General features: G+C 43.1%; 2 protein-coding genes across 3 annotated transcripts in view; both read left to right on the forward strand.

Moving 5' to 3' along the window:
- AGBL2 (AGBL carboxypeptidase 2) overlaps positions 1-2,252 on the forward strand; it is a gene marked incomplete at both ends in the record, with an annotated part of 41,748 nt that extends 39,496 nt beyond the window's left edge. For both annotated transcript variants that reach the window (XM_079707493.1, XM_079707494.1), the window contains 2 exons: positions 448-531; positions 2,079-2,252. In XM_079707493.1, coding sequence (XP_079563619.1) covers positions 448-531; positions 2,079-2,252 — 258 coding nt within the window. The remainder of the gene's footprint in view (positions 1-447; positions 532-2,078) is intronic.
- A 15,297-nt stretch (positions 2,253-17,549) lies between these two features.
- MTCH2 (mitochondrial carrier 2) lies at positions 17,550-25,831 on the forward strand (the record flags this gene model as incomplete). Its single annotated transcript, XM_079708179.1, has 4 exons — positions 17,550-17,636; positions 19,842-19,926; positions 20,076-20,182; positions 24,922-25,831. 4 exons carry the CDS (start codon positions 17,550-17,552, stop codon positions 24,961-24,963), a joined length of 321 nt encoding a protein of 106 aa, XP_079564305.1. The 3' UTR covers positions 24,964-25,831.
- Between the last annotated feature and the right edge of the window lie 713 nt (positions 25,832-26,544).

Below are 26,544 nucleotides of genomic sequence, written 5' to 3' on the forward strand. Positions count from 1 at the left end.
ACACGGAGGAGCCTGCACAAAGCACAGCTATCTCTGTTCAGTATTGAGGGCCATCTCGTGTCTAGTGTTATAATGGCAAGAGCACAAGCTATGGGGTCTGTCTTGAGTTCAAATTCCATCCCCACTATGTAGTTTTCCGTGAGTTACTTGACCACCCAGGGGCTTAGTTGCTGCATCTAAAATGTTGGGGTAATCATATCCACACATAAGGTTGTTGAGAATATTCAATGTGAAACCGTGTGTGAAGTGCCTGGCATATGGTAGGCATTCAATAAGTATTGGTTTCCTTCTTTTCTTCAAATTACTATCTGTTTGTGTTCTGCCTCTCTTTTCACGTTAGAGTGTCATAATGAATCAACATGCATGAATAAAAAATACTCTGTGAGTTTTATATAATCACACTTGTCCAAGTGGAAAATTTAGTGAGAATGTGTTCATCTATTTCAGTTAAATGGAAGAGACAAAGGCACCTCCCTGGGCCCATCAAAAATGACCACCTTGATTTTGACTAAGAATAAAGAGAGAATGCAGGTAATTTCACCTAATATATGTATATATATGCCAGCAATTAATTCATTTTTCAAATGTATTATGTGATTTGGAGGGGTGGTGATCTGCAATCCACACAGTATCACCTCCTTGGATTTGTTCTGCTGAGGTGAACATCTAATGTAGTTTGCACCCTCAGGCTACAAACACCTGACCAGCCACGGGCATAGTCCACAAAGTACTGCAGGATGGAGGAAGCCCACCCAGGGCTAAAAGCTTGCCACAGAGAATTTAGTTTCATTTCAATGAACATTTGTTAGGCAGCTATTATTTTGTAAACCCATGGCAATATTTCAGGTAAAAAGTGATGGCGAAGCAGTGGTTCTCAACCCTAGGAGGTGTTAACAAACCGGGGTGCCACCATCAGTTGTGAGGGGTGTTTCACATCCACTGTTACAGTGATCGTTCGGTACCGAGGTGTGTGAACGATTTGCTTTTTTAAAATAATAAGTTAGAATGAATTCATATTTATCCCTATAATAACATCTCTCTTGCTCATTTGCACTTGCATATTCTTTCCTGAGAGGGAGGAAAAAGAAGTAAAGAAACAGCTGGTGAGCTGTGGTTTCAAATAGCCCTGATTGTGTCTGTGGGAAAGTGCTGCTCACATGTGTCCGGGTGGAGCAAAGATTGAGGACCACTGGATTACTGTAGGTGCACTAGGTATAGAATGGATGATTCTCTCCAGGTGAAGTCCCTGCCGTCTTCCCAAGTCTGCTGCTAGGGAATTCTCAGGATGATGCTCTCATTTACCCGTCAGTATCTTATGGAGGACCTACTATGTGTGGGGCCTTTTGAAGACTGTATGGCATGAGCCCTCCCTTAAGGCCGTGATCCTCTAGGAGGGGTAACAAGGTAGATAGTCCAACCACCATGATATAACAGAAACAGAGCAGTGAAAAGAGAGATGTAGATAAAATCAAATCAAAGAGGATTCTGTCCTGACACACTGATAAGTGATGACTGTCCTCTTTCCTCATACAGCATCCACCGCAGGATGTCTGTGGGAGGCTAAAACCATATCCTACCACTGAAACATGCAAGCTAGGCTGTAACATGTAACTAGGGATTCAGTTAAACACAATGTAGTAGACGAATGCCATCCAAACCTTTACTTTTACTTCATTTTCTTTAAATTTCTAATTTAATGTTTCTGTAACAGAGATGTAGGCATTTAAATTCCGTGGTAGTTCAGATAAGCAGAGTTTAAAACAGGGGACAGTCTCCCAGCTTGTAAATTAAGCTCTTCTCTTCCTTTGCGTAATGTTTCTAGACAGCTTATAAAATGCAGTCCCTAAACTTCTCAGGGCAATTAAAATACTGCCCATGGACCTTTCTTTGGCTATCAGAGGGACTAGGACAAACGCTTGATTGACCCCTGCCTGCCCTGTAACAATGTCAGCTACTTTGGTATTTGAGGGGAAATGCAAATACTTCTCAATGACTCCTGCGAAACCAGCACCAACCCTAACTATAACTTCAGGAATTGCAGCATCAAGTGGTTCACCTTTTATGTCTTGTTTGCACAGAGAGAGAAGCCAGGATTTACAGTATCACGCTCTCCAAAGAGAAACACAAACCCCAGCCAAGAGCCAGCTCCAAATACGAAGCCAAACTGGTCCAGGAACAGATATCCTGCCACAAAGGGAGGCCGTACGACTGCGGTGGTATACCCATCCTTGCACATATACACCTACCCATAGGGTGCCTGGGCCATGCCACACAGGCGCTTCCTTGCTGTGTTTTGGGTTAGACACATTTTGTAACGAAGGGATTTGTATGCTAGGGAATTAACGTTCGTTTGTGGTATTCTGTGTTGTGTGTTCATCATGCACTGTCCTCACCCCAGGTGCTTACACTGTGTTCATGCTCTCAAGATGCATACCTCACAAACTAAATTATTTTTTCATAAAATGAAATTTTATTGTGATGTATCCAAAAGCTTCCCTTATCAGAAATTGAAGTGTGTGCTCGTGAAACTACAACACAGATATACCTCAGTTTAACCAATAGATATTCTCTCTAAAATTATGTGCAAATCAATTTTAAAAGTGCAAACTCTGTTTTAAACGTATCCTGGGAGTTTACTATGTTAAAAGTCTTGTGTCAAAGCTTTCTAGTGTTGAATGATCAGTCTGACTGGGGTATATCAGGTTTGCTCAGGGTGAGGTGTTCCCACATAGAGAAAACAACTCATATATTACCTGGAAGTCAATGTTGCATATATTATGTTCAGCATGGTTATGTAAGGTTTTTAACCCATTGATTAAAATTCTTTCTCTCCCACAGATTGTTCCCTTTGATTGGTTAACTGCATAGTCTTGTGTGAATAGATATTTTAGATTTTCTATCCCTCGCAAGCACCAAGCACCATCTGCCGGCTACAGCCTGCATGTCAACGTGCTGGAGTCATGTTAAACAAGGGTCACTCCAGTTCATGCCAGGCCTCCTATTTTGACTTTACCTGCTTCCTTTCACATTGGATTGAAAGTTTCCTAGTACGTTTTTTGTCATCACTTTTAAACTCTTTCAGCCACCACCACTACCTAGATGACTAGAGATTAGAACCAAATGGCAACACATTTTATTATAATCCCAGTGTCTGTGTCTTTTTTTTTAATTAATAGACTTTATTTTGAGAAGAGTTCTAGATTTACAAAGAAATTGAGGAAATAGTACAGAGAGTTCCCATATACTGCCCACCTCTCCCCACACACACGGTGTGCATGGGTTTTTTTGTTTTTGTTTTTGTTTTAAATTTATCTATTTATTTTTGGCTGCGTTGGGTCTTCGTTGCTGTGCGCGGGCTTTCTCTAGTTGCGGTGAGCAGAGGCTACTCTTTGTTGCGGTGAGCGGGCTTCTCACTGTGGTGCCTTCTCTTGTTGCGGAGCATGGGCTCTAGGCGCACGGGCTTCAGTAGTTGTGGCACGTGGGCTTAGTAGTTGTGGCTCACGGGCTCTAGAGCGCAGGCTCAGTAGTTGTGGCACACAGGCTTAGTTGCTCCACAGCATGTGGGATTCTCCCAGATCAGGGCTTGAACCCATGTCCCCTGCATTGGCAGGCGGATTCTTAACCACTGCGCCACCAGGGAAGCTCTGTGTATTTGTTTTTAAAGGGAATATCTGCCCATGCTCTTTACATAGGAGTTTGCAAATGGCCTTCTTCTATTCCACATCTTACACCCTAAAACTATTAGTCAACATTTTAAGTATCTAGAAATCACCCAGCCAAAACCCCACTTTTTGTTCCTAAAAGGATATCTTTAAAGGACAAGTCCCAAAACAAACCACTGAGAGCAAGCCTTGTTTGAAAGTTGTTTAGAAATACTTGGGTTTTGCTCCAAATAATTTTGGAAGAAGTTTATTAAAAGCACCCCAGTATGATATTTTTGGAATAAAAAACTGGAATACATGATCAGATTTTTTTTAAGTGCCTTTTGAGAGTGAAAAGCTTCCTGAGAGCTGTGGTTTGGCTGCTAAGATATCAAAGGGGCAAAAAAGGAGAGAATCCTATGCAATCCAGGCACAGCCTCCACATCCAATAATTGCCAAAAGGCCATGGCAGTTCAGTGTTGGGCCCTGCCCAGCTCACAGTCAGTCCTGTAAAGTAGTAGCTATTTGTTTTCTTTAGAAAAGAGGGGCAAGTTTGCCTGCTTAGATTAAGAGAAAGTGCCCTGCAGGACATTTACCTGCTACAGCATCTAAGCCAATATGCCTATCATTTCTCATTGTGCTTTTTTTTTTAAACATATCATTTTTAAATAAATTATTTACTTATTTATTTAGTTTTGGCTGCGCTGGGTCTTCGTTGCTGTGCACTGGCTTTCTCTAGTTGTGGCGAGTGGTCTTCGTCATGGTGCGCGGGCTTCTCATTGCGGTGGCTTCTCTTGTTGCGGAGCACGGGCTCTAGGCACGCGGGCTTCAGTAGTTGTGGCACGTGGGCTCAGTAGTTGTGGCTCACAGGCTCTAGAGCACAGGCTCAGTAGTTGTGGTGCACAACTATAGAGAGAAATAATGCTATGTGAATATGCCAACATCCTGCTGGCACTCCTACCCTAAGACATGGGCTCTTCCCCCAAATTCATCAGTCAGAAAGAGTGCACTCAGCAGTGACTTAGGAACTAAGGCGAATGCAGTGATGTGTCAGACTCCATTCCTGTGCTTAAAGCCCAGGTGGGAACAGACTAGTGAACCAAAGCAAGCCTGTCAGTAAGACACTCTGCTATAGCTTTAGAACGTTGTTGTGGGTTAAAGAGAGCCACCAACTGAAATGTGAAATACCTGGGTTTGAATCCCACCCAGGCTCAGGGGTGGTGGGTGCAGTTGCTTAACAGCTCTGGACCTTCGTTCTCTGACCTGAAAAGTGAAGTGACTATCCAGGTGAAGTGACCTCTAAGGCCCCTTCATTTTTACAAAATCACATTGGTTTGAATACTTCCCCCAGCTGTTGATCATGGATTGCAGTAAGGTGCCTAGAACAGCTTCCCTCTTGGGCCTGAACCAGCCAGGTCCTGTCACCCAGCCTCTGGTCCTCGGGGAAACAAAGCCACTTTGGTGGCTCTAAGTACAGCCCCCTCCCCTCTCACCCCTCCAATCTTGGCACAAGCCGTCTCTCCCCCCGGCCCCCTGAACCATTGGATTCAGTGACCAGAAATCAGTTCAGTAAACCCCTTCTCAGCTGAGCTCAAACTCCAGCCACCCCTCTTTCTTTCTCTTGGCTTCACTTCCTCCCCCATTGAGCCCAGACTCCAGGGCGCATTACAACAACCCCTTCCCTGCCAGCACCCCGGACTCCTCACCCTCTGTGCTTCTGCCACATCCACCTGGTAGTTCCCCAACTTTGGCTCCTTCCAGCCATCCCGACCATCTGTCTTCTCCACTCCTACACCCAGGCTGCCAAGATGGCTGCAGGAAAACCTGTCCTTGAGCAAACCAGGGCCGCCGCTCACGTGTCTCCTCCAGCCTCAGAAATGTATCCTCTGTTCCCGAAATGGAAGTTCTCTCACCCTTCCTTCTCCGTGGCTTTTTTTTTTTTTTTTTTTTCCGGTACGCAGGCCTCTCACTGTTGTGGCCTCTCCCGTTGCGGAGAACAGGCTCCGGACGCTCAGGCTCAGCGGCCATGGCTCACGGGCCCAGCCGCTCCGTGACATGTGGGATCCTCCCGGACCGGGGCACGAACCTGTGTCCCCTGCATCGGCAGGCGGACTGTCAACCACTGCGCCACCAGGGAAGCCCTCTCCGTGGCTATTTTACGCCTCCTCCCTTTCCTCAAGTCCCCTGCTCCCTCCCAGCAAACAGTCTTGTTAGGACGAAGTGGTTAAGAAGTTAGGCTCTGGTGGGGTGGGGTAGGGAGAAAACTACAAACAAATTCTGAACTCTTTTTAGTCGGTTTGTTTATGTACTTGTATTGGCAAAATGATTCTGAAACTATTTTAGGTGTATTACATGATCGGGCAAATGAGTACATGTGTTGATGTTGTTAAGAGCCAGGGTTCTCACTCTGGAAAAAGAAACATACAAATATTTAATGGAGGGAAACAAGAAAAAACCCTGTGGAAGTGGATTGGAATTGGAGATATCAGTGTGCACTCATGATTTCTAAAATATGTATAGGTATGTATATTCACATGTATATATATTCAGCTCTGTCTGCTAAGAGGGCCTAAAATCCAACACACTCCATTAGCAATAAGCATATTTTGCACTGAGATCTTGTACTCTCATACCGTTCCCCTCTGAAAGGAATCAGGGTTCATTAGAGAAATGGCTGCTTCCAGGGCTGGTACATTGCAAATATGAGATGAGCAGCCTGGAAAATTTTGTTATGCCCAAAAGTAAGAAACTACTTAAAAAAAAAAATTAGTAGCAGGCATTTCATAGGACCAAGGAGCCAGCTTGAAGGAGCTGCCACCAGCCAAAGCTGGGATATTAGGTACCAAAATGATTAAGGACATACATAAATTATAACCCATTGAAAAAATTAGGAATCAGTGAGTTCATATTAATGAGAAAGGGAGAGAGAGAGAGAAGAGAAAGAAAATAGAATGAATGCTGAGAGTCAAATGGTGAATGCAGATGGAGTGCTGGAGCTGGGATCAACATTTTGCAACCACCATAGTAAAATGGATCAGGCAAGAATCACCAATGGAGGCTAAATTTAGAAGGACATATGAGGAGCAGGATATTTGCATGGGTTCAAAGTGTCTCCACTCAGATTGTTTACTGGTTGTAAAGGAAAAAGTAGTTAACTATGTGATGAAGAAATTGGACAACATCTTGACTGAGTGACCACTGAGGGGTGGATTGACATCATGTAATTCTGATGTGGCACTGGAGAACACATCACATATGTAGTATTCTGGCTGGAAATGCATACCCTGAATCTAATCATGAAACATGAGACAAAGACAAAATAAGGAACATTCTACCCAAAATATAAATCTAGACTCTGGCATCAGAATGTCTGGGTTCAAATGCTGGCTTTACTGGTTTTATGACCTTAGGCAAGTTACTCTCTCAAAGACTCAACTTCCTCATCTGTGAAATGGGAACACTAGCAGAACCCACCTTTCAGCGTTGCTGGGGGTGCTGGATGAGAGAATGCATATAATGCACTTATTAGAGTGCCCTACACGCAAAATGCTCTCAGGAATGGTTAGCGGCCGTTACTCTTGTCCACCCTGCCTTCCTTTCCTTTGTTTTTAGAGAAAAAAGTGCCCAGTTTCAGGTTTAAGGCTAACCTCTCCACCTATGTTTCAATTCCATCTCCCCAACTTTTCTCAAACTTTCTGCTTTGCTTTATTCCCTCTTCTGTATTTCTCTCTCTCTACCAGCAACTTCCCTGTAGCCCAAAAACGTGCCAAGCCCTTCCCATCTTTAAAGAAAAGACAAAACCTTCTGTCATGTCCTGTAAAGTTTCCATTCCTTGCTGTCTCCACTCCCCACCTTCTAAAAGTTCTCACCTCCCATTTTTTGTAGGCCCACGATGTGTCAAGAGCTTTACCTTTACATGGGAGATATATACTATGCCCCTATTTCACAGATGAGAAAAGTTGGTCTCCCCAAGGATTTGAACCTAGATCTGCCTCAGTCTCGAATTGTCCAATTCGGCAGCCACAAACCACAGGTGGCCATGGAGCACTTGAAATGGGGCTGGTCCAGACTGAGATGTGAATACGTATCAGATTTCAAGGACTTAGTACCAAAAAAAGACTTGTAAAAATCTCATTAATATTTTTATATTGATTACATGTTGAAATAATATTTGGGGTGAAATATATTATTAATTAATTTTACCTGTTTCTTTTTACTTTTTTAATTTTTTTATTGGCTGCGCTACGCGGCTTGCAGGATCTTAGTTCCCCGACCAGGGACTGAACCCAGGCCCTCAGCAGTGAAAGTGCTGAAAGCAAAGAGTCCTAACCACTGGACCACCAGGGAATTCCCTCTTTTCACTTTTTTAATGTAGCTACTAAAAATATTGAAATTATATATTGTGGCCAGCATTATATCTCTATTGGACAGCCCAGTTCTAGAAGATTCATCTCACAACGCAACATGGCCTCTTGTCTCCTGAGACACCACTTATCTTAGCTCCCTGAAGGTGTCCCAGGGCTTCTTCCTCTACATACCCTACATGGGTGATCTCCACCCATGCTTGATGCCTGTAAGCCATGATGACACTGTGTCAGCCCCTCCTACACCCCCGACCCCTAGATCCAGCCGTCTCCCCTCCATCTCCACTTAGTTTCCCTCTGCACCTCAAAGGCAACATGTCCAAAATGGAATTATTCTGTTATCTTTTCCTTAAACAGGAGCCTCCCTCATCTTCTCTCTCTCGATAGAAGTGCCACTATCGTCACCATGTAACTCTACACCTCCACACTCATCAGGTACCAGTGACTCTACCTCCTAAGTAAATCCGTAGACTTCTCTCTACCCACTTAGTTCAAGTTGTCATTGTCCTCCTAAACTGTTAGATCTGGTCTCTCAGCTGACCTTTCTTTGGCAGAGCGGCCAAGATGAGCCCATTACAAGGCCAATCTGATCACGTTGGTCACCTTGCAGGGGCCCATCTCTGATAGGGCCCTGTTGCTGCCTCAGCCTCCAGCTCTGACTCCCTGTGAATCTGGAACATTAACTGCCCCTCCCAGCTCCCTCCCACACCCCCCCACCTCATTACTTAGCAAACACCTGTCACCTTTCAAGACTCAGCCCAAATAGTAGCCCACTCTGCAGAACTGTTCTTGGTGCCATTTCCCGGGCAGGGCTCACCAGTCCTTCCTTAGCCTCCTGGAGACTTTGACCTCAGCACCTGAAACACTTCAGTGCACCAATTTGTTTACTCAGCTGCCTGTGGTCTCTTAGGTGTGGCATGCGAACTCTTAGTTGCAGCATGCATGTGGGATCTAGTTCCCCGACCAGGGATCGAACCCAGGCCCCCTGCATTGGGAGCTCGGAGTCTTACCCACTGGACCACCAGGGAAGTCCCCCAGCTGCCTTTCCTAACTAGAATGATTTCAACCACAGTCCACAGGAGGAAAAACAAAATTCAAACAAAACACAGTTACTGCTTCATACAAATAAGAAGTCCAGATGTAGGGCAGCTCCAAGACTGCTTAATTTATTTAGCAGCTCACTGGCATCATCAAAGATTCAGGCCTTATCATCTTCCGTCTCTGTCACCTTCGGTGCCAACTTTGTCCTCAAAGTGAACTCTGCTCTGTTAGTCGTACGGCTGTAGCAGACCCAGTCAACCACCAGATCCAACAACACCCAGTGAAAGAACATCCGTTCCTGTGTGTCTTTTATTCTTCTTCTTCTTTTTAAAAATAACCTTTTTATTTTGGAATAATTTTTCATTTACAGAAAAGTTAATACAACAGAGTTCCCATATGCCCCTCGCTCAGTTTCGGTTTCCCCTAATGCTGTCATACATCACAACCAACAAAACATTGGTACATTGCTATGAACTGAACTCCAGACTTCATTGGAATTTCATGAGTTTTCCCTTTAATGTCCTTTTTCTATTCCAGGATCCAATCCAGACATCACATTGCTTTTCGCTGTCATGTCTCTTCGGTATCCTCTGGTCTGTGATGATTTCCCAGTCTTTCCTTATTTTTCATGATTTTGGCAGTTTTGAAGAGCACCGGTTAGGTATTTTGTAGAATAGTCCTCAAATTGGGCTTATGATTTGATTGGTGTTATGGGTTTTTGGAAAGAATGTCACAGAGGCCAAATGCCCTTCTCATCGCATTATATCAGGAGCACTTGTCGTCTGCATGACATCACCAGTGATGGCTAGGAAAGGATTTCCCCTCATGCCTTTTACTACTGTAAAACAATACAGATTTATTATAGAAAATTAGAGAATCAGTTAAGCAAAAATAAGGAAATCAAAACACAATATTGCTATCACCAGAGATGATCTTAGTTAACAAATTACTTTTAATCTTTTCAGGTCTTTTTCTTTTTTAAAAAATGAATTTTCAGGGCTTCCCTGGTGGCGCAGTGGTTAAGAGTCCGCCTGCCGATGCAGGGGACAAGGGTTCGTGCCCCGGTCTGGGAAGATCCCACATGCTGCAGAGCGGCTAGGCCCGTGAGCCATGGCGCTGAGCCTGCGCATCTGGAGCCTGTGCTCCGCAAGGGGAGAGGCCACAACAGTGAGAGGCCCGCCTACCGCAAAAAAAAAAAAAAAAAAAATGAATTTTCGTTAAATGAGGTCATATTGTATACATTACTTTACAACCTACTTTAATTAACAGTCCTCACCTTTCATATAAGTTTTTATTTTTGAATTATATAGAGTATTCAAAACATAGTATTAAATTGTAAAAAAAAGACATAATTCAATATACCAGCATTAAAAAATCTGCATATTAAAAGATCACACCTTCTCTCAGAAAAATTAACAATAACAACAAAAATAAACTGCACTAAGACATCCCTTCATAAAGGTATTGAAATTCAAGGTGAAATTAAGGCATCCAGGCAAGAAGATTAAAATCTTTAACATGATATAGTGAAGGAATGTATTTTCCATGATCCTTTTTTTTAAAATTTATTTATTTATTAATTTTTGGCTGTGTTGGGTCTTTGTTGCTGTGCGTGGGCTTTCTCTAGTTGTGGTGAGCAGGGGCTACTCTTTGTTGTGGTGCGCGGGCTTCTCATTGCGGTGGCTTCTCTTGTTGCGGAGCACCGGCTCTAGGCGCGTGGGCTTCAGTAGTTGTGGTTCGCGGGCTGTAGAGCACAGGCTCAGTAGTTGTGACTCACGGGCTTAGTTGCTCCGTGGCATGTGGGATCTTCCCGGACCAGGAACCCGTGTCCCCTGCATTGGCAGGCAGATTCTTTTTTTCTAAAAATAAACTTATTTATTTATTTGTTTTTATTTTTGGCTACGTTGGGTCTTCATTGCTGTGCGCGGGCCCCCTCTAGTTGCGGCGAGCGGGGTTCACCCTTCGCTGCGGTGCGCGGACTTCTCATTGTCGTGGCTTCTCTTGTTGCAGAGCATGGGCTCTAGGCACGCGGGCCTCAGCAGTTGTGGCGCACGGGCTCAGTTGCTCCGCGGCATGTGGGATCTTCCCGGGCCAGGGCTTGAACCCATGTCCCCTGCATTGGCAGGCAGATTTTTACCACTGCGCCACCAGGGAAGTACCCCATGATCCTTTTTTTTTTTTTTTTTTTCTTTGCGGTACGCGGGCCTCTCACTGCTGTGGCCTCTCCCATTGCGGAGCACAGGCTCCGGACGCGCAGGCTCAGCAGCCATGGCTCATGGGCCTAGCCGCTCCGCGGCATGTGGGATCTTCCCGGACCGGGTCACGAACCTGTGTCCCCTGCATCGGCAGGCAGATGAAAGAAGAAATCAAAACCAAAATTCCTAACTATTGAAGAACATATTAGAAGCTATGAGCTAAAGCAGTGCTCAAAAGGAAATTCGTACTTAAATGATTGGTGGGAACGGGGGGAACTTCCCTGGTGGCCCCGGGGTTAAGACTCTTGCTTCCACTGCAGACAGCACGGGTTTGATCCCTTCGTCAGGGAACTAAGATCCCACATGTTGCCCAGTGCAGCCAAAAAAAGAAAAAAGAATGATGTTCAATGCTTATGGTAATGAACATGAAAGGGTAATAATGAAAGAAGTAAGCCTCTGTAGTAGGCGGAATTCTAAAGGTCTCCCCCAAGATTCCTGTCTTCTGCTTATTTATTTATTTATTTATTTTATTATTTTTTTTGTGGTACGTGGGCCTCTCACTGTTGTGGCCTCTCCCGTTGCGGAGCACAGGCTCCGGATGCGCAGGCTCAGCGGCCACGGCTCACGGGCCCAGCCGCTCCGTGGCACGTGGGATCTTCCTGGACCAGGGCACGAACCCGTGTCCCCTGCACTGGCAGGCAGACTCTCAACCACTGCACCACCAGGGAAGCCAGGGAAGCCCTTCTGCTTATTTAATCAAAACACTAATCTAGGTACTGCTATGAAAGGGTTTTGCAGATGGAATTAAGGTTATTAATCAGCTGACATTAAAATAGGGAGATTATTCTGGATTATCCAGGTAGGTCAGGTGTAATGACATGAAATCTTAAAAGCAGAAGAGGGAAGTAGAAGACTTCATCAGCGAGATGGCGTAGAAGAAGAGGCAGAAGAGATTAGTAGGCAGGAGATCAGAGAAACCTGAAGCATGAGAAGGACTGGACCCACCATTGCCGGCTTATGAAGATGAAGTCAGGGAACTGTTAGCAGTCTCCATAAGCTGAAAAAACTGGCCAACAGACAACAAGGAAATGTGAACCTCAGTCCTATGACTATGTGGAACTGAACTTGAATTCTGCCAACAACCTGAATGAGCCTGGAAGTAACTTCTCGCCCAAAGCTTCTAGATAAGAACCCAGTGAGCCAATGCCTTGATTGCAACCTTGTGGGACCCAGAGCTGGATATCAGCCACTCCTACTGGACTTCTGACCTGAAGAACTGTCAGATAATAAACTTCTATCTTTTTAAGCCACTAAGTTTGTGGCAATTTGTTATGGCAGCAATAGAAAACGAACACAGCATCTAACTTAAGAAGTTAGAACATGAGTGAAGTAAGTCAGACAAAGACAAATATCATATGATATTGCTTATATGTGGAATCTAAAAAAATGGTACAAATGAACCTATTTACAAAACAGAAATAGAGTCACAGATGTAGAAAACAAACTTATGGTTACCAAGGGGGAAAGGCGAGGAAGGATAAACTGGGAGATTGGGATTGACATATACACACTACTATATATAAAATAGATAATAACCTAGGGAATTCCCTGGTGGCGCAGTGGTTAAGAATCCTCCTGCCAAAGCAGGGGACACAGGTTCAATCCCTGGTCCAGGAAGATCACATGTGCCACGGAGCAACTACACCCATGCGCCACAACTACTGAGCCTGCGCTCTACAGCCCAAGAGCCACGACTATTGAGCCCTCATGCCACAACTACTGAAGTCCGCGTGCCTAGAGCCCATGCTCCGCAACAAGAGAAGCCACAACAATGAGAAGCACGCACACCGCCAACAAAGAGTAGCCCCCGCTCGCTGCAACTAGAGAAAGCCCACACGCAACAATGGAAACCCAACGCTGCCAAAAATAAATAAATAAAATAAATTTCAAATAGATAAGAACCTACTGTATAGCACAGGGAACTCTACTCAATACTCTGTAATGACCTATATGGGAATAGAATCTACAAAGAGTAGACATAGGTATATGTATAACTGATTCACTTTGCTGTACAGCAGAAACTAACAACATTGTAAATCAACTATACTCCAATAAAAATTAATTTAAAAAAAAGAAGTTAGAAAAACTAAAGTCTAGGAAAGCAGATGGAAGGAATTACCAGAGTTAGTAATAGAAATGATTAATTGGGGGACAAACGGAAAGCAGTCAATACATCTGAGAGCTAGTTGAACTGGAATGACTCCTACATAACCTGGCAGGGAGTCCAAAGGGTTTTCTCAATTTCATGAGCCTCTGTTGGGCCAGTGGCCAAGGATAGGCAAAGCAGTAAAGGACAAAATGCATATTCTTAAACAAAAGTTTTTTTAAAAACAGGCTTGGCTCTAAAACTAGACACCTTTGTAATCTCTAAAATATAACAATTCCAACTAGTAGATGGGCTGCCAAAATAATTGTTTTCTCTTTGCTGTGAGAAAAGTTGTAAGTGCCACTCACTCTGCTACATGGTCTTCTGTCTTTCTGAGCATGATTATGGGCTCTGATTCTATCAGGTCGATCTGCTTAACTCTCTTTCAGTTTTTCTGTCTTCTGCATTAAAACGTTTGTTTTTATCTGCCAGCCTCAAGAGCTTTCATTTTCTCTCATTGAAATTGTCCAACAGTATATACTGATCATCTGGGGGGAAAAAAGCAATGGAAGAGTTAAAATGTTGGCGAACCTAACCAGGAAAGAAAAGGGAGAAGATACAAAGACACCAGATAACCAATGATTTTAATGGGAAATAACCACAGATTCAGCATATATTAAAAAGGAATCATAAACAAATGAACTGCTCTGCAAAACGGAAACAGACTCACAGACATAGAGAACAGACTTGTGGTTGCCAAGGCAGTTGGGCAGGGAAGGGTTGGAGTGGGAGTTTGGGACCGGCAGATGCAAACTATTATACACAGGATGGATAAACAATAAGATCCCATTGTATAGCACAGGGAACTATATTCAATATCCTGTAATAAACCATAACGGAAAAGTATATGAAAAAGAAAAAATATATAGGAGGCTTAAAAGAAAGGAATCATAAGAGGCTACGTTGCTTAGCTATATGTAACTGAATTTGAAAATTAGGATGAAATAATTTTCTAGACAATATAAATTATCAAAAGAGATGGAAAATTGAAACAAAGTGCCTTAAAAGAAATAAGGAATGTGTCAAAAAGCAACCCCCCCACAAAAGAGCACCAAGCCCAGATAGTTTCATGGGGTTATTCTACCACAACTTTAAGAAAAAGATAATTGCAACAATATTTAAATCTTCTAAAGGATTAAAAAAGAATAGCGTCTTTTTAAAAAAAAATCTATACTGTATTGTATAACATTGATACCAAAGAGAGCACCAGCACACAAAAAGAAAATTACAGACCAACCTCACTTGTATCAATGTTAAAATCCCAGATAAAATATTACAGAATCAAATCTAAGAGAATTTTAAAGAATAACATCCCTTAGACTAGGCCAGGATTTCTCAACAGCTGCACTACTGCTGCCTCCAGGTATTGCCAAATGTCTCCCAGGGGGCAAAATCACCCCCTGTTGAGAACCACTGGTCTGGGCCAACCATTGGGTCAGCGGGTGGCAGGTGACCCACTTTTGTCCAGTGATTCATGAGGAGAAGTCTACCAGGGGAGGAATCTGGGAAAAGTTTTCTTCCTCCAAAAAGAGAGCCATAGAAAAAGAACCCCCTCTTGTCCTTCTCTGACTGTGTTAGTATTGGAGAGAGAGCAAGATAAAAGTCTGGGGGAGGGCTTCCCTGGTGGTGCAATGGTTGAGAGTCCGCCTGCCAATGCAGGGGACACGGGTTCGTGCCCTGGTCCGGGAAGATTCCACATGCCGCGGAGCAGCTGGGCCCGTGAGCCATGGCCACTGAGCCTGCGCATCCGGAGCCTGTGCTCCACAACGGGAGAGGCCACAACAGTGAGAGGCCTGCGTACCGCAAAAAATAAACAAACAAACAAACAAATAAATAAATAAATAAGCTACAAGGATATATTGTACAACACAGGGAATATAGCCAATATTTTATAATAACTATAAATAGAGTATTACCTTTAAAAATTGTGAATCACTATGTTGTACACTTGTAACATATAATATTGTACATCAACTACACTTCAAAAAAAAAAAATCAGGGACTTCCCTGGTGGCACAGTGGTTAAGAATCCGCCTGCCAAGGCAGGGTACAGGGGTTTGATCCCTGGTCTGGGAAGATTCCACATGCCTCAGAGCAACTAAGCCTGTGTGCCACAACTACTGAGCCTGCGCTCTAGAGCCCACAAGCCACAACTACTGAAGCCCGCGCACCCTGGAGCCTGTGCTCCACAACAAGGGAAGCCAACGCAATGAGAAGCATGTGCACCACAACAAAGAGTAGGTGCCACTCTCTGCAACTAGAGAAAGCCCGTGCACAGCAATCAAGACCCAATGCAGGGCTTCCCTGGTGGTGCAGTGGTTGAGAATCTGCCTGCCAATGCAGGGGACACGGGTTCGAGCCCTGGTCTGGGAAGATCCCACGTGCCGCGGAGCAACTAGGCCCGTAAGCCACAACTACTGAGCCTGCGCATCTGGAGCTTGTGCTCCGCAACAAGAGAGGCCGCGATAGTGAGAGGCCTGCGCACCGCGATGAAGAGTGGTCCCTGCTTGCCACAGCTAGGGGAAGCCCTCGCACAGAAACGAGGACCCAACACAGAAAAAATAAATAAATAAATTTTTTTAAAAAGACCCAATGCAGCCAAAAATTAATTAATTTTTTAAAAATCAGAAAAAAATGTCCCCTTGCTAAATGATCTCTATGGTTAAATATCAAAATTTCTGGATTTAGTTAGAATCAACTTGTAAGTTTCTTTTAACTCTAAAAGCTACAATTTGGTATTATATTTCCATGTGCCAAGCTAGGTAGGCATATCATTTCATTCAATTTTCACAACAACAGTATGAAGTAGACATTACTATACTCATTTGTTTAAGGTTCAAAGAAGTCGTGTGACCTGCCAAAGGTCACACAGTTAATAATTGGTAGAGGTGAAATTTGGACCAGGTCAATTAGACTCCAAAGTCCAGGCTCCCTCCTGCTCTGTATACTGCCTCTCTAGCACCATGCTGAGTCCAGGACAATATTAATTAAAACTAACATTTGTATTTCAATAAACAGTTTTTAAAAATCTTATCCTATGCACAATTTCACTTAACTCTCATTAATAACCCTGAGAGGCAGGTAGTAGTGTAATCCTTAGATTTAGATACAAAAATTGAAAACTGAAGAAGCTAAAACGACTTCTGAATCATTTTGATACAAAAGAGAGCCAAGATTGAACTGCAAGTCTCCACTCTCACTTTATTCTCTGCACCAGGCTCTGCCTAAGCATTGATATAGAACGTGTGAGCTGGGACTGAAGGGTTGAAGACAATGCCATTTTCTTTTTGCCTCTAATAACCTGTAGCCTGGTAATCACTGAAGTAATTGTTCAGTTATGCAATAAATATTTATTGAGCACTTAGTATGTGCCAGGCACTGAACATACAAGGAACAAAGGCTGTCCCGGCTCCTGGATTCACGGGGTTTTACATTCTGGTGGAGGAGACAAAAAGATAAATTTCAGACAATGATAAGTGCTGCAAGACTATGGAGTAGGAAATAAAGGGGTGGTAAGTTTAAATAGACGTCAGAGAAGGCGTTTCTGAGAAGTTAACATTAATTTAATGAATGAGTGCATGTATAGCAACCCCCTGATGGATTCATTTTTCAAACTTATCTAGTTTTGTTGGCCATTAGATTGTTTATGATTCTGATGCTGAATACTCTTTGGAGCTTATGTTGCTGATGCCAAAAGGGCAAGGGCAGAGGCGAAGAACATGGACGAATCCTTTCCAATTCATTTCACTCCTGTGACCTTGCCTTTGCCGTCAGGGTCACTCCCCACCGCCACGCCCATTCTTCTGCGCCCGGATGCTTCCAGCCTGCGCAAGCGCAGGAGAAACTGCTGTTCCTAGTGGAGAGCGCGGATTCCACCCCAAAACGCATGCGCCCCGGGCTCGCAAGCCCCGCCCCGACCTCTGCGCCCGCTCGCGAGCCCTTGCCAATTCTCGGGGCGGGGACTGCGCGGGGAGACGCGCGCCGGTGCGTGCGTGCTCCCGGGCCGCGGGCGGGCCAGTGAAGCCGGCGGCCCTGGCACGTGATCCAGGATCGGCCTGGTAGCTTGGTGGCTCCGTCTGTCTGTCCGCCCGCGGGTGCCATCATGGCGGATGCGGCCAGTCAGGTGCTCCTGGGCTCCGGTCTCACCGTCCTGTCCCAGCCGCTCATGTACGTGAAGGTGCTCATCCAGGTATGAGTCGTCGCCTTTCCCTTCCTCGCCCGGCACCCTATTCGGTCGCCGCTGCCCAAGGCGCCTGAGAACCGGCTCCAACCTTCCGGGCCTTCAGTCTCCTGAGATGCTGCTCCTTCTTTGCTGCCCGCCCCTTCCTTTCCGGCAGGGACGACTTCCACCGCCCGCTGAGCTCCCACTGCCCGTGGGCCTTCCCGAGGTCTCGCCTCCCAGCCAAGCCGTGAGGCCCGCTCCTTTCCCGGTATCCGGCTGCCGCCCTGCCCTGCCTGATGGCTCCCCTGAACTTTGTTTTCTCTTCCCTAAGGTTGATCCTGGCTGGGCGCCGCCAAGGCTTTCCCAGCCTTTCCTTCTCCGCTGCTCTGCAATGAGCATCCTTCTCTCCTCCCCGGCCCCAAACGCAAGACGTGAAATCTGTTGAAGACAAATTTGAAATTCGAGGGGAGCCAACATTTTATTAGCTTTTGTTTTCTCTTTTTTTGTTGCTGTTACTACTGCTCTTCTGTTCTGAGATTTAGCACCAGATACCCAGAGAAATACAAGGAGTTCATTCAGAAGTGATAATCAAGCGGTTGCTGAGTCAAATTTCGGAAGGATCCACTGAACCCTCTTCAACGGCAGCCCATGTGGCTCATGACAGTGAAAAATCACATGTCAGAGTGATGTGAAATCAGTTCAGCCGAAAGTTTTATCGAGTTTAAGTATATATGTTAGTTTCTCATATACTGTGAAATAATTCTTAAATGGTATTTTATATTCACAGGCAAGTTTGCCCGGTTTTAGCTGACGATAGACCATTAGGTAGTATTGTTGAGTTGCCTTTCTGAATTTCCCTGTGACGGGCAGGTTATTCATTTTTTAAACTTTTGTTGAGAGTTGACGTAATTACATCATGCATAGCACCAAGGATAGAACCCCTGTCCTCACCATCTGCCTTTCTGTCAAGAATATGCAAGACACTAGGGAAGGCCTCATTTCTTATTTTTGAGTTAAAGATACTAATCCATATTATGTGTTGCTGAGTTGACCCTTGTGGATTCAGAACCTATATGTAAAAAACTATTGTAAAATAAGTTGTTTAAATTAAGAACAAAGGGAATTCCCTGGAGGTTCAGTGGTTAGGTAGGACTCCACGCTTTCACTGCTGAAGGCCCAGGTTTAATCCCTCATCTGGGAACTAAGATCCCCGCAAGCCACCAGAGGCGGCCAAAAAATAAAAGAAAGAAAGAACAAAATCTTTGAAATGTATTGTGACATCTGAAACAGAATTGGCACATTTGTAGCTAGATAATATCTGAGGTAAAAGCATTTTGCAGTAAATCTGATATAAGCCCATTACTCAGTCCTTATCCAGGAGACAAGGTTTTCTAATGACTTTCAGAGCTCTTGCCTCAAAAACTCCTTAATCCTGATTGCACAACATGCTTGTGTTGCCAAGTGTCTCAGGGATTTTTGTGAAATTCCCAAATACTCAGTTTTAAAAATAGTTGCACAGTACACTTTCAGGAGTTCTTTAATTGAACAGGTTGAGAATCACAGCAGGAGAATCAAAACCATGTCCGACAACGTTCATTCTCTCAAGTGTCCCTTTGGCACTAAAGAGTCTGAATATATTGTAGAAATAAAATGATGACATTAATTCTAAAATGACTCATTAGATTGTTCATGACAGTCTGCTCCTTTAACATGGACTTAGCTTGTAATTATTTCCCAAATGAATTATCCCCAGCTGTATCTGCATTTGCCTTTTGAGTGGTTTGTTTTGCTAGCCAAATATGAAGTTGATGCTGGCTTAGTCTTCTCACTTTGTCCAGATATTAAAAATATGCTTGATTTTCTTTAGAAAATATTTTTGAGTGTCCTCAGTAAACTGTAGCTTTGTTAACACAAAAATTCCCTTAGTCTGTTTTCAGATTGATGCCAGTCTATCTCAGCTACATGGTTTACTTTGTAGAATTTGAACCAAAAGAAAACTTGGAGTTTATTGAAACCAGTCTTAAACAAGTGACAAAACTAAAAAAAAAAAACAAAAAAAAAAACCACCAGAACTGACTAGGATGATACTTCATCACTGTCTTGGAAAATATACACTGCATTTTAACTTGTGTTAAAAATTGTAACTCTAAATTTGTTCTTTATTCAAGACCTTGCAACCCAGGCATTCCTGGGAATGTTGCTTAGTATTGATTTAGTCTCTTGTTTTTAAAGGTGGGATATGAGCCTCTTCCTCCAACAATAGGACGAAATATTTTTGGGCGGCAAGTTTGTCAGCTTCCAGGTCTCTTTTGTTATGGTAAGTGTCTTTGATTTATTTGGAATTGGAGGACATTGAAGGGTGTGATAGGAGTTAACTGAAAAAATATATAGAAAGCATGTTTCCTTGAAATTTCTATGTAACCATTACTTTCAACTAGAATGTAAATCTCCAACTTGTGTTCTTAGCTCAGCACATTGCGAGCATCGATGGGAAGCGTGGGTTGTTCACAGGCTTAACTCCAAGACTGTGTTCAGGGGTCCTTGGAACTGTGGTCCATGGTAAAGTTTTACAGGTAAGAAGAAAATCAATCCATCTTCCCGTAGATTTAGATAACCTTTTTTTTTTTTTTAACATCTTTATTGGAGTATAATTGCTTTACAATGGTGTGTTAGTTTCTGCTTTATAACAAAGTGAATCAGCTATACATATACATATGTTCCCATATCTCCTCCCTCTTGCGTCTCCCTTCTGTCCTCCCTGTCCCACCCCTCTACTCTAGGTGGTCGCAAAGCACGGAGCTAGATAACCTTTTTTTTAAAAAAATTTATTTATTTTTGGCTGCATTGGGTCTTAGTTGCTGTGCGTGGGCTTTTCTCTAGTTGCAGCAAGTGGGGACTACTCTTCATTGTGGTGCGCGGGCTTCTCATTGCCGTGGCTTCTCTTGTTGTGGAGCACAGGCTCTAGGTGCATGGGCTTCAGTAGTTGTGGCTTGCAGGCTCTAGAGTGCAGGCTCAGTAGTTGTGGCACATGAGCTTAGTTGCTCTACGGCATGTGGGACCTTCCCGGACCAGGGCTCGAACCCGTGTCCCCCGCGTTGGCAGGCGGATTCTCAACCACTGCGCCACCAGAGAAGCCCTAGATAATAAACTTTTACGTACAGTTTGTTCTACTGATCAAGAGCAGTTTCAAAGATATACGTCTTTACATCCATGGCCTTTCTTCCTCTTGAAAAACATTTACTTGAAATACCCATTCTTAATTCTTTCCTGGGAAGCAAGGAGAATTTGTATAAAATGAAGTAATTGATTTTGATCTACGCAAGCTTCTTCCTCTGGACCAGTTGTTCTGAGCAGAAATTAAGTACACTCATTTGAGCTCCTATGTAGCTCATATTATTTCTTTGAAGGAGGAAGGAAGCCGGTTAAAACATACATTTCTTTCTCATGTTATTTTCCTCTTATTTCTAGTGTTACTCCTAGTAAATATTTTCTGTTACAAACTTATTTTTTTAAAAACTTAACAAGATAAATGTTAAAGTCAGGATAGTGTTTATTTGTGACTGTTTATTTCAATAGTACTCAGTACAGGGAATTCCCTGGCGGTGCAGTGGTTAGGATTCCACACTTCCACTGCAGAGGGCATGGGTTCGATCCCTGCTCAGGGTACTGAGATCCCACACTCTGCAAGGCTCTGCCAAAAAAAACCCACTAACAATAGTAATTGGTACAATCCTCCACGTATTTTTTTAAGGCTTTAATGTTGCCCCAATTCTACTTTTTTATCATTTGATGAGCAAATCGTGGTGGTGTTAATCAGTTTCATGATCTGATTGGCTTAGGTTTTAAATTCTCTTCAGACTTTGTTGAATTAAGTTGGAGAGGTTTTCCAGTTAGTTCCTCACATGGAAGCAGTTTTGTTATTCATTGTACTTACTCTTGTCGTCATGCCTGTGGACTGAATGTTAGAAGCAGCATTTTGGGTGGCCCATGGGTCAGAGTGATGGAGTTTTAATGGGCTGATGTTTTTGGTGGATTGATTACTACTGTCTTTTCCAGCCACACGGTACTTTGGCTCAGTGAAAGTGTTCCTGTTACCTAAATGAGGTTTAGATTTTCATGTGGGAAAGTAGTTGTCATCTAGTTCAAAGAGGTTTATGTATAGACCAAGAGTGAAATTACTGCTTGAGATCAAGTTCCTTTATGTAAAGGAAAAGTAAGGCAAACTTGAGGTAACCAAGTACCTGGAATATGTGTTTCACATGTAGCCAGATGAAATAGAACAGGGTATTGGTACTATACTTAGTATCAAAAGCAACTAAGACAATCAAGAAGAAAGACCAGGGCTTCCCTGGTGGCGCAGTGGTTGAGAGTCTGCCTGCCGATGCAGGGGACGCGGGTTCATGCCCCGGTCTGGGAAGATCCCACATGCCACGCAGCGGCTGGGCCCGTGAGCCATGGCCGCTGAGCCTGTGCGTCCGGAGCCTGTGCTCCGCAACGGGAAAGGCCACAACAGTGAGAGGCCCGTGTACCGCAAAAAAAAAAGAAGAAAGACCAATTCAGGTCTTTCTGAACAAGAAAGAGTCTGTATATCTGAACAAGAATTAAATTGAAATCTGTTCAGAATAATGGTAGAAGAGACAGGTTGAAAATTTTATTAACGGAGTGAAAACCAAAATCTAGAAATGAGTGAGGATTTTAAAAAACTCCTGAAACTGTTAGAATTAATTCTGGCCAAAGACCTGGAATTTGACCAAAAACCATCATTTCGCTTAATCATGTTGTTTGTTCTCTTTCCTCTGATTTTATTTTAAAAATGTAATTCTTTTCATAAAAGACAGTGTTCTCTATTTTTTAAATCTGGTTATGACTAGGAGGTCAATTGTCTGGTTCTTGTATTTGACCTAGCCCATCTTCTGTTTCTGAAATATCCCACAAATAATATTTTCTCTTCCAGTGCAGTCTGAGCTCTGGCAGTCTCATGTTCTCTTCTCCAGAAGAAAAAAGCATCTTCTCTCTTGCTTGGTTTAGAAACAGTCAGATACAAAAGGAAAAGTGAGGTGGTTTCAGCTATTCAGACTTAGCACCAATTCTCTGTTCTTTGTACAGTGAAGAAAAGCATCTTGCCCTAATTTGGTATTAGACCTGCTTTTTCTGTGAAAAAGCCCTGAGGCTTTTTCCATAGCCTTAGTCCTAAGCTATATTTTGTGTTTTTGGGGTTTTTTTAATTTATTTATTTTATTTTTGTCTGCTTTGGGTATTTGTTGCTGCACACAGGTTTTCTCTAGTTGCGGCGAGCAGGGGCTACTTTTCGTTGCGGTGCGCAAGCTTCTCATCGTGGTGGCCTCTCTTGTTGCAGAGCACCGGCTCTAGGTGCGCAGGCTTCAGTAGTTGTGGTGCGCGGGCTTCAGTAGTTGTGGTACGCTGGCTCAGTAGTTGTGGTGCATGTGCTCAGTAGTTGTGGCTCTGGGGCTCTAAGCACGGGCTCAGTAGTTGTGGTGCATGGGCTTAGTTGCTCCGCAGCATGTGGGATCTTCCTGGACTGGGGCTTGAACCTGTGTCCCCTGCTTTGGCAGGCAGATTCTTAACCATTGCGCCGCCAGGGAAGCCCCTAAACTGTTTTTATCAATTTATTTTCTGGTATATGTGTGTGTTTAGTAAATAATGTTCTTGGATTTGGATCGTCGTGTTTGCATTGTCATTTGTCTATAGGTATTTTTTGATTTCCTCTTTGATTTCTTCAATGATCTCTTGGTTATTTAGTAACATATTGTTTAGCCTCCATGTGTTTGTGTTTTTTACGTTTTTTCCCCTGTAATTGATTTCTAGCCTCATAGCGTTGTGGTCTGAAAACATGCTTGATATGATTCAATTTTCTTAAATTTACTGAGGCTTAATTTGTGACCCAAGATGTGATCTATCCTGGAGAATGTTCCACGTGCACTTGAGAAGAAAGTGTAATCTGCTGTTTTTGGATGGAATGTCCTATAAATATCAATTAAATCTATCTGGTCTGTTGTGTCATTTAAAGCTTCTGTTTCCTTATTAATTTTCTATTTGGATGATCTGTCCATTGGTGTAAGTGAGGTGTTGAAGTCCCCCACTATTGTTGTGTTAACTGTCGATTTCCTCTTTTATAGGTGTTAGCAGTTGCCTTATGTATTGAGTTGCTCCTGTGTTGGGTGCATATATATTTATAATTGTTATATCTTCTTCCTTACTTGTCTCTTGTAACATTCTTTATTTTAAAGTCTATTTTATCTGATATGGGTATTGCTACTCCAGCTTTCTTTTTTTTTTTTTTTTTTTTTTTTGTGGTACACGGGCCTCTCACTGTTATGGCCTCTCCCGTTGTGGAGCACAGGCTCCGGACGCGCAGGCTCAGCGGCCATGACTCATGGGCCAGCCGCTCCGCGGCATGTGGGATCTTCCCGGACCGGGGCACGAACCTCTGTCCCCTGCATCGGCAGGCGGACTCTCAACCACTGCGCCACCAGGGAAGCCCTCCAGCTTTCTTTTGATTTCCATTTGTATGTAATATCTTTCTCCATCCCCTCACTTTCAGTCTGTATGTGTCCCTAGGTCTGAAGTGGGTTTCTTGTAGACAGCATATATATACAGGTCTTGTTTTTGTATCCATTCAGCCAGTCTGTGTCTTTTGGTTGGAGCATTTAATCCATTTACATTTAAGGTAATTATCAATATGTATGTTCCTATTACCATTTTCTTAATTGTTTTGGGTTTGTTTTCGTAGGTCCTTTTCTTCTCTTGTGTTTCCCACTTGAGAAGTTCCTTTAGCATTTGTTGTAGAGCTGGTTTGGTGGTGCTGAATCCTCTTAGCTTTTGCTTGTCTGTAAAGCTTTTGATTTCTCCATCGAATCTGAATGAGATCCTTGCCGGGTAGAGTAATCTTGGTTGTAGGTTCTTCCCTTTCATCACTTTAAATATATCATTCCACTCCCTTCTGGCTTGTAGAGTTTCTGCTGAGAAATCAGCTGTTAACCTTATGGGAGTTCCTTTGTATGTTATTTGTCATTTTTCCTCATTCTATGAGGCCACCATCACCCTGATACCAAAACCAGACAAAGGTGCTACAAAAAGAGAAAATTACCAGTATCACTGATGAATACAGATGCAAAAATCCTCAACAAAATACTAGCAAACAGAATCCAACAACACATTAAAAGGATCATACACCATAATCAAGTGGGATTTATCCCAGGGATGCAAGGATTCTTCAATATATGCAAATCAATCAATGTGATACACCATACTAACAAATTGAAGAATAAAAACCATATGATCATCTCAATAGATGCAGAAAAAGCTTTTGACAAAATTCAACACCCATTTATGATAAAAACTCTCCAGAAAGTGGGCATAGAGGGAACCTACCTCAACAAAATAAAGGCCATATGCAACAAACCCGCAGCAAAAATCATTCTCAGTGGTGAAAAACTGAAAAGCATTTCCTCTAAGATCAGGAACAAGACAAGGATATCCACTCTCCCCACTGCTGTTCAACATAGATTTGGAAGTCCTAGCCACAGAAATCAGAGAAGAAAAAGAAATAAAAGGAATACAAATTGGAGAAGAAGAAGTAAAACTGTAACTGTTTGCAGATGACATGATACTATACATAGAGAATCCTAAGGATGCCGCCAGAAAACTACTAGAGCTAATCAATGAATTTAGTAAAGTTGCAGGATACAAAATTAATGCACGGGGCTTCCCTGGTGGCGCAGTGGTTGAGAGTCCGCCTGCCAATGCAGGGGACATGGGTTCGTGCCCTGGTCCGGGAAGATCCCACATGCCGAGGAGCGGCTGGGCCCGTGAGCCATGGCCGCTGAACCTGCACGTCTGGAGCCTGTGCTCTGCAACGGGACAGACCACAAAAGTGAGAGGCCCGCGTACCGCAAAAAAAAAAAACTAATGCACAGAAATCTCTTGCATTCCTATACACTAATGATGAAAAATCTGAAAGAGAAATTAAGGAAACACTCCCATTTACCATTGCAGCAAAAATAATAAAATACCCAGGAATAAACCTACCTAGGGAGACAAAAGTCCTATATGCAGAAAACTATAAGACACTGATGAGAGAAATTAAAGATGATACAAACAGATGGAGAGATTTACCATGTTCTTGGATTGGAAGAATCAATATTGTGAAAATGACTGTTGCTACCCAAAGCAATCTACAGTTTCAGTGCAATCCCTATCAAATTACCAATGGCATTTTTTTACAGAACTAGAACAAAAAATCTTAAAATTTATATGGAGACACAAAAGACCCTGAATAGCCAAAGCAGTCTTGAGGGAAAAAAATGGAGCTGGAGGAATCAGACTCCCTGACTTCAGACTATGCTACAAAGCTACAGTAATCAAGACAATATGATATTGGCACAAAAACAGAAATAGATCAATGGAACAAGATAGAAAGCCCAGAGATAAACCCATGCACTTATGGTCAACTAATCTCTGACAAAGGAGGCAAGGATATACAATGGAGAAAAGACCGTCTCTTCAATAAGTGATGCTGGGAAAACTGGACAGCTACATGTAAAAGAATGAAATTAGAACACTCCCTAACACCATACACAAAAATAAACTCAAAATGGATTAGAGACCTAAATGTAAGACAGGACACTATAAAACTCTTAGAGGAAAACATAGGAAGAACACTCTGACATAAATCACAGCAAGATCTTTTTTGATCCACCTCCTGGAGTAATGGAAACAAAAACAGAAATAAACAAATGGGACCTAATGAAACTTAAAATCTTTTGCAAAGCAAAGGAAACTACAAATGACGAAAAGACAACCCTCAGAATGGGAGAAAATATTTGCAAACGAAGCAACGTACAAAGGATTAATCTCCAAAATATATAAACAGCTTGTGCAGCTCAATATTAAACAAACAACCCAATCCAAAAAT

Source organism: Hyperoodon ampullatus (assembly GCF_949752795.1).
Source record: "Hyperoodon ampullatus genome assembly, chromosome: 7".
Taxonomy (NCBI): domain Eukaryota; kingdom Metazoa; phylum Chordata; class Mammalia; order Artiodactyla; family Ziphiidae; genus Hyperoodon; species Hyperoodon ampullatus.